Below are 17,946 nucleotides of genomic sequence, written 5' to 3'. Positions count from 1 at the left end.
GGTCATTTCTCGATGGCTAACTGTTCGTCGGGATCGATTTTGTCCCAGGCGTATATTTCATTATTAGTATTACCTGGCTGGGAATTCCTCCCGTTTAGTTTGAGACGCACCTGTCGCGATGACCTGCTAATGGTATTAACAGGTGTTTATGTAAATAAGACAAAACACGGATTCTAGTTAATAATATTTACACATATTCACTTCTGTATGTTTGGGGTGTCACATGTCGTTGATAGATGGACTTTCAGTTTCACGTGAACAAAACCGTTCAACAGGCATGACAAACACTTGAAAAGGTGTCATATGAATTGTGATTTTAATTTATTAACGCCCAGATACAATCACATATTAGTGTGTCACTTCCTTATGGAATAGATTGAAAGAGTATTGCATTAATAATGATTACCCTCTGCACCTTAATTTACATATATATAGCAGAATCTATTCATATCTTTTTAGAATCTTCAAAACGCCTCACGTTTTAATTTCTTAAAGCCATTTATCCTACATCACATAGTCACTTGCAAGTTTGGCTGCTGTACTGTGGGCTGTGGGCAAGAATTACTGATGTAAGTTAATCTTAGGAAATCGGGTATATTTATGTACGTGGGTACATGTACGCATAGACAAGTATATTAATTTAATGGTCATTTAGACTTGGTTTTATGTTTGAGTGCAAATTATGTAATTGTTTCTAATTCTCTGAAGAACATGTCAACTGATATATGTGTATATTATAAATTGTATGTAACAAAGTATGTGTGGAGAGGGATTAATATAGGCCAATATGGCCATTCCATTTCTTTTGTGAAATAAATATTGTTTAAACTATTAATAAGGGATGCGGTGAACTCGTATGGAAACTAACTCGTATGGAAAACGTACTCATATGGAAAAAATAACGGTGAACTCGTATGGGGATATATGGATATACAGATATACTTTGATATTTCTCTTAAATGTGTATTTTGACACTTATTTTGTATACATGCTTCTTATTTATGTCACAATCAGTCAACTATTTGTGTGTCAACAGCAGTTTGTGCGTCAACGGCAGTCACCTATTTTCGTGTCACCCGTGGTCACCTATTTTCGTGTCATGTTATATATTTTGTTTCGTGCATAGGCGTATGGACACATTTTTCCCGAATGACATATGACGTCAAGAGCATCCTTGCCCGAATGACCAGACAATTCCGTCGGGCTAGCGGATTTGTCGAACTCTGCATAGAAACTACACACAAGTTGCTATACAGTATTGGATATATCAGTTTGTAATTTCCATACGAGTTCACTGCATTTTCCCCCATATAAATAAGTCTTCCATACAAATTCACTACATTTTCCCCCATATGAGTAAGTTTTCCATACAAGTTCACCGCAAGCCATTAATAAAGTGTACAAGGCTAGCTCTGGGTGTACAAAATATTTCGCCAAATTATCTGTTAAACTTAAAAATTGCTGAAACCTACCATTATTTTAAAGAAAGTATCAATTATTACATAAAATTATTTTACCAAATTAAAATTAAATTCGCCATTTGTGCGTAAAATTCGCCACTGGTAAATTTGGCATTTGGCAGATCTAGCCCTGGTGTATGTTGAAGAAAAGTTTGCAAACAGAACTTTAATTCATTTCAAATTAGTGTAACATTTTTTTCAGTTGTGCATTAAATTTAGGACATCATTGACAATGTCATACCGGTAGGACTTTCCTTTGGCACTGTCATGTATAAAGAACATTATAAATACTTATAATAAATAGTTAGGGTTGGTGACAGTGCCAAGGAAAGTCCTTCCATCATACCTATAACTAATACATTGGGTAACTTGAATTAATTTTGGAAAGACTTCCGAAAGTTCCAGCATGCATGCTAATACTATCACTAACCCTGAACCTAAACCTGAATGAACTGAAAGCTGGAGAAGCCCATGAAGTGGCGACAGCGGGTTTCCTTCCTCAATATCCGTGTGGTCCTTAACCATATGTCTGATGCCATATAACCGTAAATAAAATGTGTTGAGTGCATCGTTAAATAAATAATTTCCTTCCTTCCATTTCACACAAAAAAATACATCATTACGGAAGCTGGAGTATTTTAAAGACAAAAGAAAATGAAATATGTGTTTTTCAAACTATATTTATTGAACTATAATAGTAATAAGAATTGTGGTTTAGTCATAGATTTATGTTTACGTGCAAAACTAGGCTTTCGATGTTTTGTGAAATCCAGCCCTGTGCTCTACAAATAGAGCTAGGGAAATACTCACTAGCTACTGTCAATTGGAACACTTTGGTTTGTTCTATACCAAACAAAATCCTGTAGGCAGTAATATTAACATACATGTATATGTGACTAATAAAACTATATGCAGTATATCAAAAAAATTATCACCCATAAATATGAATACTACAACCCGTCCCCTAATGTATAGACTGAAGAAAGTAGAACTTTTCATCGCTCATTTTTGTTATAACCCTAGTTTCCTACAAAATACAGTGAACACACCCCCTCTAAACCAGACACGCTTGGGACCAAGTTAAAAGTCTGGTTTTAAAGGGTATCCAGTTTAGAGAGGTTCTCTTTTGTACTGATATTTAAAAGGGGATGGTGAGAAACAACCAGTTTTGAGAGAATTCCGATTTACAGAGGGTCCGGTTTTGAGAGGTTTCGCTGTAGTAGTTCTTATGTTACAAATACCCCGTTGTTGCTTCATACATAATTTACTGCCAAGATAAAACTTCTCTTTTTTGACCATATAACCACCTGTAACATTTATCATCAATGACATGACTGGGTAACTGCTATCAAAAGTTGGGTGTGTACACTTGAAACTTTGACCCATCAGGATATTTGATATAGTGCTACCTTTGTAAGAAAGTGATACTGCTGCATAACAACCCCCCCCCCCCCCCCCCCCCCCCCCACCCCCACCCCCCCAACCTTCAAGCATAGTTATGTACCAGAGCTTTGGGCCATGGACATTGAACTTACAGGTCCTTAATGGGTTATATGTTTTGTATTTTTGAATACTGGCTGCAAATGTAACAGATAACCCCCATTGAATGGATTTTCTACCAATGCTCTACCAACCAAGCTAATATTTACATTTACTGGAAGAGTTCCCACTAGCTACTACAAATAGAAGCACTTTATACCAACACTACCTTCAAATAAACAAAAATAAAGAAGTTTGTTTTGTTTAACAACACCACTGGAGCACATTGATTTATTAATCATCGGCTATTGGATGTCAAACATTTGCTGATTTTGAAACCCGCTACATTTTTCCATTAGTAGCAAGGGATCTTTTATATGCACCATCCCACAGACAGAATAGCACATACCACAACCTTTGATATGCCAGTTGTGGTGCACTGGCTTGATAAAATAAACAAATACAGTGGGGTAGGGAAGAACAAGAACTAATGTACGTCTTTGATTGAAAATTTTACCTATAGATTACAGTGTATGACAAGTCGTCATTTCATCATTGTTTTGGCTGCATGCACAGTGAAACCCTTCTAAACTCTACCAGTGCTCCACAACTGGTGTAACAAAAGCAGTGGTATGTACTATCCTGTCTTTGGGATGGTGCATATAAAAGAACCCTTGCTGCTCATCAAAAAGAGTAGCCCATGAAGTGATGACAGCGGGTTTCCTCTCTCAATATCTGTAACGTCCATAACCATAATTATGTCTGACGCCATATAACTAAATAAAATGTGTTGAGTGCGTCGTTAAATAAAACATTTCCTTCCTTCCCTTCTAAACTGGACCCCAGCTTGACCAAGTGAAAAGTTTGGTTTGTAGGGTAGAGAGGTTGTGTTCAGTGCTGCATAATCTTTGAAAAGGGTCTGTGAAAAAACATCTGGGTTTTAGGGAATTCCAGTTTACAAAAGTTCCAGTTTTGAGGGGTTTCTCTATTTAGGGTATGGCTTTGTGATGATGCCATTTTTTACCACACCATATCACTCTTGCATTGACTGGGTATAATTAATGAGGATTGTAAAAGTGCATATAGGGCACAATGGATATTGTTTACACCTGGTTACAAAGGTGAGAAACGTGTTGGACTGTAACCAAACTTAGAACTGTAAATATAAAACGAGTATGTGTTATAATACACAAACATTATTATTATTATTATTGTTGTTAAACTACAATTACAAATGTTTAACATCCAATAGCTGATGATTAATGTATCAGTGTGCTCTAGTGGTGGTGTTGTTAAACAAAACAAACTTTTAACTTTGATAGCATAACATGAAGAAAGTTACTAGCTTTCTTGTGACTTTATTTTCTACAAGTCCTAACATCTCTAGACAGTGTACATATGTATGCATATGCAAAAGTCACAGAAGACTGAGTTTCCAAATGGTATCTTTTTAACTTGCTTTTATTTAAAAAAAAATTCAGGCTTGCTAATTCAAAATCTGTTTTCATTAATTGATTTTTTTTTCCAAATGCCTATTAAACATAAATTTCATTAAAACATATCTTAACTAGCACAAAATCTTTTGAGATTGTTCGTTGTGCATTTCTATAATTATTTGGTAAAATATGACACTGTGGCACGTTGTTCAGCTAATTATACAGATGCGCAGTCAGGCTATCAAACGTATCTGATGTAGTACAAGCTGACCTGTACTGAACAGCCTGCTATCTTAAGACACATATATTTTTAATACTACCTTAGACACACAGTGTTTCTGCCAGAAAGAAATTTTTGGGTATGGTGCTATGGAACTAAATACAACCACAGTCAAAAGGGGGTATGGGGGGCCTCCCCCAGAAAGAAAATGGGTGAAGTTTAGGTTTAGGGTTAAGAAAATGATAAGAGTAATTAATTTTGTCAAAAGGTTAGCTTAAAAAAAAAAATCAGCAAAATCAATGTGGGTATGGCGTCATACCCGTTTTACCCTCTGGCAGAAACCATGACACATATTTTTAATACTACTGTAGACATATTTTTAATACTACCTTAGGTGAATGGTTAGCTGTGTTGGTACAAATAATATTTTTTAAATACTATTTAGGTATATATTTAAAACTTTTAATTTTTTTTTAGATTGCAAGCATATGAGCAGTGACTATTGTGTGTACAAGTTTGAGGATAGACACTGACTGGGAAGAGTGACCAGGACGTCGGTGACAAGTTCTGACAGGAAGTACGCTTCCTGATCTTTGATGTGTGAGAGAGTTCCGATGAGAATCCGAGAGGCTCGGTGATTGGGTAACATCCTCACCATGGTGGAGACAGGTTAGTGCATTTGTTTCAGGCAAGGGTGGGATGTAGCCTAGTGGTAAAGTGCTTGTCTGAAGCACAGTCGGTCTAGGATCAATGCCCGTCAGTGGACCCATTGAACTGTTTCTTGTTCTAGCCTATGCACCACAACTGGTGTATCAAAGGCTGTGGTATGTGCTATCCTGTCTGTCGGATGGTGCATAAAAAAGATACCTTGCTGCTAATGGAAAAATGTAGCGGGTGTCGAAATGGATGTGAAACATTTGGTAATTTTGACATGTAGTCTTAGAGAAGAAACCTGCTACATTTTTCCATTAGTAGCTAGGGATCTTTTATATGCACTATACCACAGACAGGATAGCACATACCAAGACCTTTGATATACCAGTTGTGGTGCACTAGCTGGAATAAGTACACCGACAGGGATCGATCCTATGCTGACAGCCAATCATTTGCAACATCCCACAAATAGGATACTACATACCATGGCCTTTGTTACACCAGTTGTGGAGCACTGGCTTGAATGAGGACTAGCCCAGTGGGCCCACGGTATCCTCCCATTTGTTACACTTCCCATTTCTTACAAACCTTATAACGACATACATGTGTAGGTCATGGTGGAGTGAACTGCTAATCCAGTACCTTCTACCTTGTATGCAATAATAGACTCACCTTATATTCACAATTTAGACACAAGAACAGAATGTATATTCACTAAGTCGCCACTGATTGAAGTTCTAGTCATTAATTAATAGTAGAAGAAAAAAAAACCTTGACGACTATGTTAACTATGTCCGTGTTATTTTTACATTATTTCGTTTCATTTCTGATTTGTACTGGCTTATTACAGCATACTATGGTCATATATGCGATATTCACACTGTAAACGTTTTATCACATGCGCTTGGATTTTTTAGTTTAAACACACATTATTTTCCCGATTTACCGTATGCATATCAATTTACAAATGCATACATTTATTATGTACCAGTATGATTGGTTTGATGGAATAAAGTTGAATTGAATTGAATTGAATAGTTTAATTGGACTAGACTGTTCCACTAACGTTATTACATTGCCTCTCTCACTTAATTAAATCCATTATACATGTATGTTTTCATCCTTTAAACACAGTTTTGAGGACACTTTGAAGATGGGCGAGTGCGTATCAACAGCATCCCCCCCCCCCCCCCCCCCCCCCCCATATGGATCTGCACCTGAACCAGCCGTAAAGCGGGTGTGTTAACCACTGTACCAGTGAGACTTGTTTAACTGTTTATTACACCCGTTGATTACACCTGTTTATTACACCTGTTGATTACACCTGTTTGTGTTTGTTTCAGAAGGCTGTCACATGACCCTGTCTCCAGTTGAAGCCCCAGTTTATGTAAGTACAATGTGTGAGTCGGCACAGGAACGCATATACATGTATATATATATTCACGTTGCCATTGACGTAACACAGCCAGATCAAAGGGAATGCATGATTCATTTCATTCATGTATTTAATTTATTAATTAAGGTTCAGGCATTTTGTGGCCGTGCATCCCAGTTATCAGGGTTGTGTTTTCAAGACAGTTCTAGGTTAATGGTTCGTACATGTAGTTATTGGAACATCACTGGCTTGGAACCAATACTGGGGTTGAACTCGGCACCTGCCAGATAAATATTAAGTCTGATGGCGTTAAGTACGTGGAAAGTGCAAGGACAGGTAAGCTGTGAACATGTGTTTGAGAAACTGATAAATTACGTGTACCTGGTATATAACAGGAATTGAATGGGGAGGTTCTGTAGTTAATTATGTATCATAATTTACCTGGCAGTATTTAGACAAGCACAGCATTAACAAAACAGTTTTGATGTAGCCCAGATTGTTCCAACTTACTTTGATTTCAGCCGTACCTTATTTTACTTCCTGGTTTTTGTTATGATAAATTAGAAACAAATCTAACCCAATGATGAAGTTGTGAGTTGGGCTACAGTGAACTTATTTATTTACAAGATGACCAAGTGATATTGGTGTTGGAATGGGATATCACAAAAATGTGGTTGGCATTAAAATGTATTTTCATATTACTAATTAAATGTCATACAAACAGTTGAAATAGCCTTTTAAAGGGAGATTACTGAGTTTGCTGCAATTTTTAAGATGTTATCGACTAACAGAGACTTTTTAATGATTGTAATTACATGTCAAATATATTTTTCTGCATAAAATATTAGTGGCTGTATATTAAACGTGTTTCTGATCATTCTAATATTTGTACTAGATTACGTACAAAATTATTTGAAGACAAAATCCAGTTTGGGCTTCTTAGAAATATTGAGACAACCAAGAAACACATTGAATATACAGACACTGATATTCTAAACAAGAAAATATATTTAATATGTAAGTTTAATCGTAGATGTATTTTATTAGTCAGAAACATCTTACAATGGAGCAAACTCGGGAATGTCCCTTTAAAGAATAAAAGAAAGCACATGACTACTTTATTTAACTGTAGTTGTAATCTATCATGTTGATAGGTGAACCACCATAGACTTCAGAGATACTGATTTGGAGACATTATTGTTGTAGACAGTAATATTTTAAGTTTTTTTATCAGGGTTTAAAAGTTTGTTTTAGAGTTTACTTTGTTGAGCGACATCACTAGAGCACATTGATTAATTAATCATCGCCTATTGGATGTCAAACACTTGGTATTTCTGACTCGTAGTCATCAGAGGAAACCCGCTTCATTTTGCTTAATCAGGTCAGGTCAGGTCATAGGGCTTTACGTGCATACTTAGAACAAGCTGTTGTAGTGTACGCCTGTCCTGGGTGCAAGGGAGCACCAGCAGCCCGCCCAAGGTCGGTAGTTGAATGGCGCAAAGTATTATGCCAAAGAGAAAAAGGGCGCAATTTGGTTGAGGAAATTGGGCACAGTTTTGAACGGTCGGTCAAAAGGAAAGTTCCAGAACTAGTATAACTTTTGCTTAATGCAGAAAAGGATCTTTTATATGCACTTTCCCACAGACAGGAAAGCACATACCACAGCCTTTGTCCAGTTGTGGTGCACTGGTTGGAATGAGAAAAAACCCAGTCAGTTGAATGGATCCATGGAGGTGGGTCGATCCTGCGATGCAAGTACGTCAAGTGATATCAGGGTTTGGTTACATGGTAACAAAAACTGGTAGCATAGGTTTCAGCATGATCATTTGTACTTCATAGTAATTATTATACCGGCCTCGGTGGCATCGTGGTTAGGCCATCGGCCTACAGGCTGGTAGGTACTGGGTTCGGATCCCAGTCGAGGATTGGGATTTTTAATCCAGATACCGACTCCAAACCCTGAGTGAGTGCTCCGCAAGGCTCAATGGGTAGGTGTAAACCACTTGCACCGACCAGTGATCCATAACTGGTTCAACAAAGGCCATGGTTTGTGCTATCCTGCCTGTGAGAAGCGCAAATAAAAGATCCCTTGCTGCTAATCGGAAAGAGTAGCCCATGTAGTGGCGACAGCGGGTTTCCTCTCCAAATCTGTGTGGTCCTTAACCATATGTCTGATGCCATATAACCGTAAAATAAAATGTGTTGAGTGCATCGTTAAATAAAACATTTCTTTCTTTTTTTCATAGTGATTACAGTTTTTATCCTCTACCTGTCCGGCAGGTGGAGGCAAACGTTTTGTGTCCGTCTGTCTGTCTGTGTCTCTGTCTGTCTGTCTGTCTTTCCACATGTAGATTTGATTTTGCAATGTCTCAAGACATTAAGCTGAAACTTTGTGTATAGCTTTATCATATAGAGTTACAGATCAAGTTTGACTTTCATGGGTTTTTTTTTCATTTTTGACAGAGTTATAGCCCTTTAACTTAGATGATATGAAAATATATTGGCCCAGGTAGGGGACATGTATTGTTTTAACCATACTTTTCACCGAAAAAATAACCTTTTAATACACTGAAAACCTGTAGCTTGCAGTTTAGGTCATTACAATTTCTTTTCTCGATTCAGCCAGTGCTCCACAACTGGTATAACAAAGGCCATGGTATGTACTATCCTGTCTGTGCGATAGTGCATATAAAAGATCCCTTGCTGTTAATCATAAAGAGTAGCCCATGAAGTGGCGACAGCGCGTTTCCTCTGTCAATATCTGTGTGGTCCTTAACTATATGTCTGATGCCATATAACCGTAAATAAAATGTGTTGAGTGCATCGTTAAATAAAACATTTCCTTCATTTCCTTCCTTTGTTACAATTTTTATGACATAAAATTTTCGTAGAGGAAAATTATGATTCTTATTGGTTATATATTGAGTGGATAGTGATTATATTTCTGTTGTCTTACATTTGATGCTCCTGTTTTTTCCAGGGTGGAATTACGATTGTGATAGGGTTTGATGAGCAGACCGAGTTTGTTGAAGATGGTGAACTATTCCTAGTGTTTTCTGGGAGAAATCAACGTCATATAGTGTCGGCCAAACGGGTCAACAAGCACACACTACATGCTTTTGTGCCAGGTCAGTAGAACAATAAAAACGTGTTTTTTTTTTTTTAATGCATGACTCACGTTCTCACAGATGATCCCAAATTGTTCGTGCTCTTTTAAAATTAGAAAAAATACAAATAGTATTCTTTTTGACTCCTGACAAACACTGCACTATTTTGGCCTGGGTCAGTGGTAATAAAGTAAACTAAATAATACAATTTTTGATTTTGCACTTTTATGCCAGGTTAGTGAAAATAATAAACGTCAAATAGAAATAATTTTGACTCAACCATTTATGTCAGGTCAGTAAAAATAATAAACGTCGAATAGAAATTGTTTTGACTCGACCATTTATGACAGGTCAGTAAAAATAATAAACTTCAAATACAAATATTTTTTACTCAAACCTTTATACCTGGTAAGTAAAAATAATAAACCTCTGATAGTAATATTTTTTACCTCATATTTTTGGCAGGTCATTAGAACTAACAAACATCAAATAGTAATATTTGTTACTTCACATTTTTCAGCCAGGTTGGTAAAAACAATAAACTTCAAATAGTAATAGTAGAAATAATAAAATGCAGTTAATTTATAGTCCAGAGCCCCTGTTCTCGAAGCGGGGCGGGACGTAGCCCAGTGGTACAGTGTTCGCTTGATGCGCGGTCGGTCTGGGATCGATCCCCGTCGGTGGGCCCATTGGGCTATTTCTCAATCCAGCCAGTGCACCACGACTGGTTTATCAAAGGCCATGGTATGTACTACCCTGTCTGTAGGATGGTGCATATAAAAGAACACTCTTGCTGCTAATCGAAAAGAGTAACCCATGAAGTGGCGACAGCGGATTTTCTCTCTCAATATCTGGGTGGTCCTTAACTATATGTCTGACGCCATATAACTAAATAAAATGTGTTGAATGTGTCGTTAAATAAAACATTTCTTTCTTTCTGTTCTCGAAGCTATCCAAGCACTATGATATTGTAAAACCATCGTAGACTATGTCTTGTCACAGTGACATCATTGCCTATGGCAGTTTTACAATATCGTAGCACTAAGATAGTTTCGAAAGTCAGTAGTTGGTAAACAATATGTACCACGTTGGCCTGTCAAAGTGATAGCTGTAACTATCTGTAGTCCAGTAAGCTAACAAAATGAAGCCTACAGTTAATTTGTAATCCAGTTAGCTACCTTGTTGAAACTATCAATGATATCTGTTGTTAATTTGTTGTCCATTATTCTACAGTGTTTTACTATCGAAAACATTAACTGTGGTTATTCTGTGGTACACTAGAATATCAAGTTAGACTGTGAAAAACTACTTGTATTGTAGCAGCTGCAGTTAATATTGCGATGTTTAGCTTATTGATCATATAGGACGTGAAGATTTTCATGTCGGATTAAGAATTAATTAATGGAGTACTTTGTATTGATTTTTGATCCACTGGGCTGACTGGGAACCTGTACGTGTGCAGGTACATCACTGCAGTTATATATAAACACAACAGGTCGGCTTAACCAGCTGGATACACATCTAATTGAATCAGATTTCCCCCAGGCCCAGTCTGTGCATGCCCGGACTTCGTGCGCATGTAAACGCAAGTCTCGGTTACGGATTAACTCGTATCCCTTCCCATTATTCATCTTCATAACTCATTTCTTTCACTTTATATTGCGACCACAAGATTTGTCATTTTATTCATCTGCCCTGCTGGCTGTATATTTCCCCATCTGTCTGTCCATCTGTTTATTCATCCATCCATCCATCCATTCATCTATCTGGTCATTTATCCATCCATCCATTCATTCATCCATCTGGTCATTTATCCATCCATCCATCCATCCATTCATCCTTACATCCACCCATCCACCCATCCGTTCATCCATCTGGTCATTTATCCATCCATCCCTGCCTCCTTCCCTCTTTCTCTTTATTCATCCATCCTTTTATGCATGCATGCATCCCTACCTCCGTCCATTTATGCATCCACTTATCCATCCATGCATCAATTCATGCGTCCATCCATCCAAACCCACCCATGCATCCATCTATCCAAACCCACACATGCATCCATCCATCCAAACCCATCCAAACCCATCCATCCATCCATCCATCCATCAACCTTAGCTCTGATTGGTATTAATATCTAATAATATTTGCATACATAATGATATGTATTACAAACAAGTTGCTATACTTTATGGTATATTGTTATGCAATGTATACTAGAGATTAAAACCAGTATGGGATACAATAAAAAAACCCACATTTATCTCTGTATGCAAACATGAAGGTTGTTAATACAGGTCTTCATTATTTAGATCTAATGTTTGGTGGTGTTAAATTTCATTCATTTATTCTTTAAATACGACACATGTTTTTGCAGTTAGATTAAATGTAAGAAAGCTGCACCTTTTAGATGTTTACTGCCTGGGTGGGTTATATCGATTTATTATTAGAATATATAAACATTAGTTTAAACAAGAATTGATTTGATGTAAAGGAACCTTAAAGGAATGCCCATGCAAGGCTTTTTGACTGGTATGCATATTCAACGATATATAATGCACATTATTACTTAATATCAACAAGTACCGTAAATCTTCGCCTGTAAGTCGATCTCGGCTATAAGTCGAGTCCCTAATTTCAAGCCCTGAAAACATATTTCTTTTATTGACCCGTTTATAAGTCGACCCATGAAAAACAACTTATAAATATTGAAATATTTCTTATTTAGCACATGAGAACAATAATGTACAATATTTGAACAAAAGAAAATTATGTTACAAACTTCGGTTTTCACGTTTTGTACATCATTATCATACTACATCGCAATATAATCAGACTATTCCAATCAACTATCATTATTACATAGCATCAAAACTAAATATTCCCTTAGTAGAGAGTGAAAGCTGTTTGACTGTTACTGTATGGTACTGTACAGATGGTTGTGTGCACAGACAACAACTTTATTTATAAACACTGACAACAGATCACTACGATAAAACTGAAAGTATCACGTTTTGCCGCCATATTAATACATGTAAGGAGGATAACTCTGGAAAGTACACTGGTTTTTGTACCAAATGATGTGTGTCCCTATTGCTCTAGTGAACTGCAGAGATCAGTCTATTTTAAGGGAATGCTTAGTAATATTCATGAAGTTAATCACCGACAAAACATTGTTTGAACAACCATTAATGCCAGTGACCAGATTTCAAAATAAACTCAGGCAACAGGTAGTTAGTATTGTTTACATTTTTGCTATTAGTGATGACTGTTAATTTAACTAAGTGGACTGTTGTCTTGGCATGTGAGTGAGATCGCACGCCTTTTCGCATAACCAAAACTGTTCTAATGCCAAAAAAAAAATAGGTTATAAAAAATTAATGTGTCAAATTAACATATTTTGAGTATAAATACATGGCATATTTTTTTTACCATCTTATAAGTCGACCCCCCTAGTTATAAAATAATTTTTGGGTGAAAAAAATTTGACTTATAGGCGAAGATATACGGTATATCATTATATTTAATTAATAAAATGGTTAAATGTGACGGGTGTTATCTATAACAGGTGCAGCCATTTTGTTCCATCTCGATGAATACACCCTCTGGCAAGCCGGTGGTTACGTAATACTTAACTTGTCACATCAGGAATTAGTCTTAGAACTGAAGAAACAAATGTACCTAATTTTTGCAGAATGATGAAACAGGCATGCATCGCAATATTCTGTAATAATATCCATCCCAGTAAGGCATCAATAAGTATATATTATTTTTCAATACAAAATAAACCCCCATTGTCAAAGTCGAAATAACTGTATCATGTTTTGTCCATGCATTAACCTATGTACTATGTCCATGTATTAACCGATGCCTTGTAAATGACTGTGTTTGTTTACACTGTGCATACAGGAGTACCAGGGCCCGTGCTTATAAACCTTAAAGTCTAGACTTTAGTAAAGTGCAGACTTTAACGTAATGCTATTTGAATGGACTTTAAGGTTTATAAGCACGGGGCCAGACACGACGGAATCGAAACAAAATAGCTGTCCCCAGTTAGCAGGAATAATCATGTTTTTTTATTATGGTATTTGTAAAATTATGTGTTTTTCATGTCTTAAAGGGTCAGTATATGTTGGTGGTGGGGGTATGCATCTTTCCAACACATAAGGCTCATATTTGACTCTACCTATTCTTTAATGTATAAATATCTCAGTTTAGTAGGGTTATATCACTTTATTAGACAATGTGGGGATGGGACATAGCCCAGTGGTAAAGCTCCTGCCTGATGTACGGTCACTCTGGGATTGATCCCCGTCGGTGGACCCATTGGGCTATTTCTTCCTCCAGCCAGTGCACCATGACTGATATATCAAAAGCCGTGGTATGTGCTATCCTGTCTGGGATGGTGCATATAAAAGATCCCTTGCTACTAATAAAAAATAATGTAGCAGGTTTCTTTTCTAAGACTATATGTCGAAATTACCATATGTTTGACATCCAATAGCCAATGATTAATAAATCAATGTGCTCTAATGGTGTCGTTAAACAAAACAAACTTTAATTATTAGAAAATGTAAACATTATTATTATTGAGAATTAATTTGTTGTAAAAGAACCTTGATACAAAACTCTCTCTGTTTGAGAAGATATTTTGTGTATAGCTTTATTATGTACTGTTACAGATCAGTTTTGACTTTCATACCGATTTACTCATTTTTCACAAAGTTATAGCCCTAGATCTTTTACAATGCGAACATGTGTTGGGCCTGGTAGGGAACATGTATTGCTTTAGCAGTACTCTCAGAATGCTTGTTAGAAAATTTAAACATTATTGTCATGGAGAATCGATTTGGTGTGAAGAAACCTTGATCCAAAACTGTCTCTGCTTGTGACAAAACTGCGGCTCATTCCTAATTTGGTGTCTACATTAATTCATTATGTATGTACCTGCAGGCCTTTTCGTCCTAAGTAATGACTTAACTACATAACCTGGGAGTAATGGCTGTATTTCCTGACCGTGGGTTGTGTGACTGGGCAGACTGTCGGTTAATAATAACACCATGGCTGCAGAGTTTGCTGGTCCACTCTCTTGATTATGTGCCACACTACATGTAGGTAATTACCGCACTATCCCATCTAATGGTCAACATTCTGTGTCCATCATCAGTAGGTCAGTCAGACAGTGTTTTCTTGTTTTCATTCTGGCCACCGGTCCATCAATCCATATATTCATCCATCTGGCCATCCATCTGTTCATCCATGCATTAATCCATCCATCCATCCATCCATATATTCATCTATATATTCATCGATCCATCTATACAACCCCCCCCCCCAATCCATCCATCCATATATTCATTGATCCATCCATACATCCACCCACCCATCCATCCATCCATCCATCCATCCATCCATTCTTTCATCCGTCCATTCTTTCATCCATATATTTATCCACCCATCCATTGAACCATTCATCCATCCAACCAACCATTCATCAATCACCCATCCATCTGTCTATCTAGCCATCTATTCATCTATTCATCCATCCATCTATATCCAATATAAATGTTTGTGTTGCCTTCTTTCAAAACAAGTTGTGTCCCCACACCCCTTAATCTATTAGTTCAGTAGACAAAGTATGTAGTATCCACTGATTATGCAAATGAGCTTATTGCAAAAGTTTAGATGGTAAGTGTTCATCAGATTTCAAAGGTCGAGTTTACTTATTAAAGTAGGTGAGTATGTTAAGTAATTGATAAACAATATCTAAGCTGTAATATAATATATAAAACCTAATCAGCACTGAAGTTATAATATCCAAGGAAAGTTACCAGTTGCTTGCTTATTTTGTCACTAGAAAATAAGTTATCCACCTAAAATCTTAAGTGCATGAGAAAATGAGTAATAAAAAGTGTCTTTTTGCAAGTGCTCCACAGCTGGTGTGACAAGGGCCATATGTACTATCCTATCTGTGAGACTCAGATTTAGATTGCACCAAAGTCAAGATGATAAACATTGTGCCCAAAATATGTCTGTCCAAAATCTTCACACCTATATTGTCTACTAACATACTAAACTGAATTTTTTTTGCATTGAAACCACTGAAATGTTAAATGTAATTAGATTAAAACAATTTGAAATTAATTTTTGAACACACACACACACACACACACACACACACACACACACACACACACACACACACACACACACACACACACACACACACACACACACACACACACACACACACACACACACACACACACACACAGAGCAGCAGCAGCTGTTAATAACACTAGTGGACTAAAGGTAGTTCTAAACCAAATAACTTCTGGCTGGGTCAAAGTTTAAGGTGCATGCAACTTTTGATAGAGCAGTTAATATGACAAATCCAGTAATGGTTGATAAATGTGAGTGTGTTGGTTGTAAACAAATTAGTTTTATCTGGTCAAAAAAATTTATGCAATTTTATTTCATCTAGTACCACTGTGTCAAATAACCTTGTGCTTGAAACGTATGGGATAACTAAAAAACAAAAAGTACTAAAATTTTGTGTGGAACTAGGGTAGACATAGAAATGAGCAGCTTGACCCCCAATTTTTTCTGATTCACTTTAAGGGTGAGGGGTGGTAGTATTTATAGCCGTGGCGTTTATGTTGATTGATATGCTACAGGTAGGAGTTTTAGCCACATATTTTACTATTGTCGTCTATGATTTGGTAGTATACACCCTATAAAGACATTGCTGTGGTCTGAAGAGACAAAAAATAGCTCACGGAGTGACTGCAGCGAGTTTCCTTTCTCACTATATTGTCCTTAGACATACCATGTAACCATAAATTGCCACTTTTAACCAATTTAGCTTTCTGCTCACCACCAATAATCAACTTCATGTTTTAAATGAAAAAAAAAATCACAAACCTGGCACGGAAAATTATCTCTAGGCACAAACCTTGTATTACTGCATTATCTAAGCTGAACGTAAACATTAACAAGGAAAGATCTTTGGCTATTGGATGTCAAACATTTGGTAATTCTGACTCATAGTCAACAGAGGAAACCTGCTACATTTTGTCCTAATGCACCCCATATGTTTTAAAGATAGTACTAAACCAAATAACTTAAGTTAACACCACAAGTCCTGTGATTGGTGATAAATGTGGGCAAAAAATGTATGCAATTTATTTCACATAGTACTACTGTACTACTAATGCTTGAAACCATTGGGCTATTTCTCGTTCCAGCCAGTGCTCCACAACTGGTGTAACAAAGGCCGTGGTATGTACTATCCTGTCTGTGGGATGGTGCATATAAAAGATCCCTTGCTGTTAATTGAAAAGAGTAGCCAATGAAGTGGCGACAGCAGGTTTTCTTTCTCAATACCTGCGTGGTCCTTAACCATATTTTGACGCCATATAACCGTAAATAAAATGTGTTGAGTGTGTCGTTAAATAAAACATTTCCTTCCTTCCTATGAGAGAAAACATTGTTATGTTCTGTTAAAGAAATCTCTTGCTGACTGAAAGATCACAGTCTCTGGGACATGGCTGTTGTATATGCTGTGTGTTAACTGCATCAATATGTCCAGTTTTCTATAAAGGTCACTTTATCCACACTAGTACAAAGCTGTATAATATATACTGACTTCCAAAAGAAAATTTACATTGATAAAAAAGTTGAATATTGTTGCTAATCAAAAAGAACCAATTTAGAAATTCATCTTACAAATACATTGCATGTATCACGAAGCGCATTGTGATGTTTAGATGTTGAACTTCATGATACTTTCATATCCCACCGTACCGTTTGGTTGTTTTCTATAATACAATTTCAAAACTTGTAAAGTTTCTTTTGGATGTCAGTATATAAAATGAGTTTTGCAGTCATGCTGTTGGTGGGTGTGGCTGAGGACAATGAATCAGTGTTGGTAATTGCTGTATTAAATGAGTTTTAAAAGTTTTTGTATTACAGTGGGTGAGGTGGAGGGTGCCTGGAGATAAGTCTAGTGTTAATGATGGGGGGTGGGGTGGGGGGTGGGGTGGAGGATGATCTGGAAATGATATTGTACTACCGTATTCAGTGATTACTTGTTTCACAGTGATTGAGAGGAGGAGTGGAGCTGGAGACAAGAAACCAGCCAGCAATATATATTGAAGAAAATCACATTCTTTCATCATCCATCCTTTTAGAATCTTCTCAATCTGCAGTCAGTCAG

At 36.8% G+C, this 17,946-nt stretch overlaps 1 protein-coding gene across 4 annotated transcripts in view; it reads left to right on the top strand.

Moving 5' to 3' along the window:
• LOC121384648 (A-kinase anchor protein 13-like) overlaps positions 1-17,946 on the top strand; it is a 262,118-nt gene that overhangs the window by 152 nt on the left and 244,020 nt on the right. For all 4 annotated transcript variants that reach the window (XM_041515136.1, XM_041515150.1, XM_041515144.1 and 1 more), the window contains exons 2-4: positions 5,073-5,264; positions 6,593-6,636; positions 9,605-9,752. In XM_041515136.1, coding sequence (XP_041371070.1) covers positions 5,252-5,264; positions 6,593-6,636; positions 9,605-9,752 — 205 coding nt within the window. In that variant the 5' untranslated portion in view covers positions 5,073-5,251. The remainder of the gene's footprint in view (positions 1-5,072; positions 5,265-6,592; positions 6,637-9,604; positions 9,753-17,946) is intronic.

This window comes from Gigantopelta aegis, chromosome 2 (assembly GCF_016097555.1).
Source record: "Gigantopelta aegis isolate Gae_Host chromosome 2, Gae_host_genome, whole genome shotgun sequence".
In the NCBI taxonomy this organism is placed as follows: Eukaryota; Metazoa; Mollusca; class Gastropoda; order Neomphalida; family Peltospiridae; genus Gigantopelta; species Gigantopelta aegis.
The sequence above is the reverse complement of the archived record's forward strand: the minus strand, read 5'-3'. Positions and strand labels throughout refer to the sequence as shown.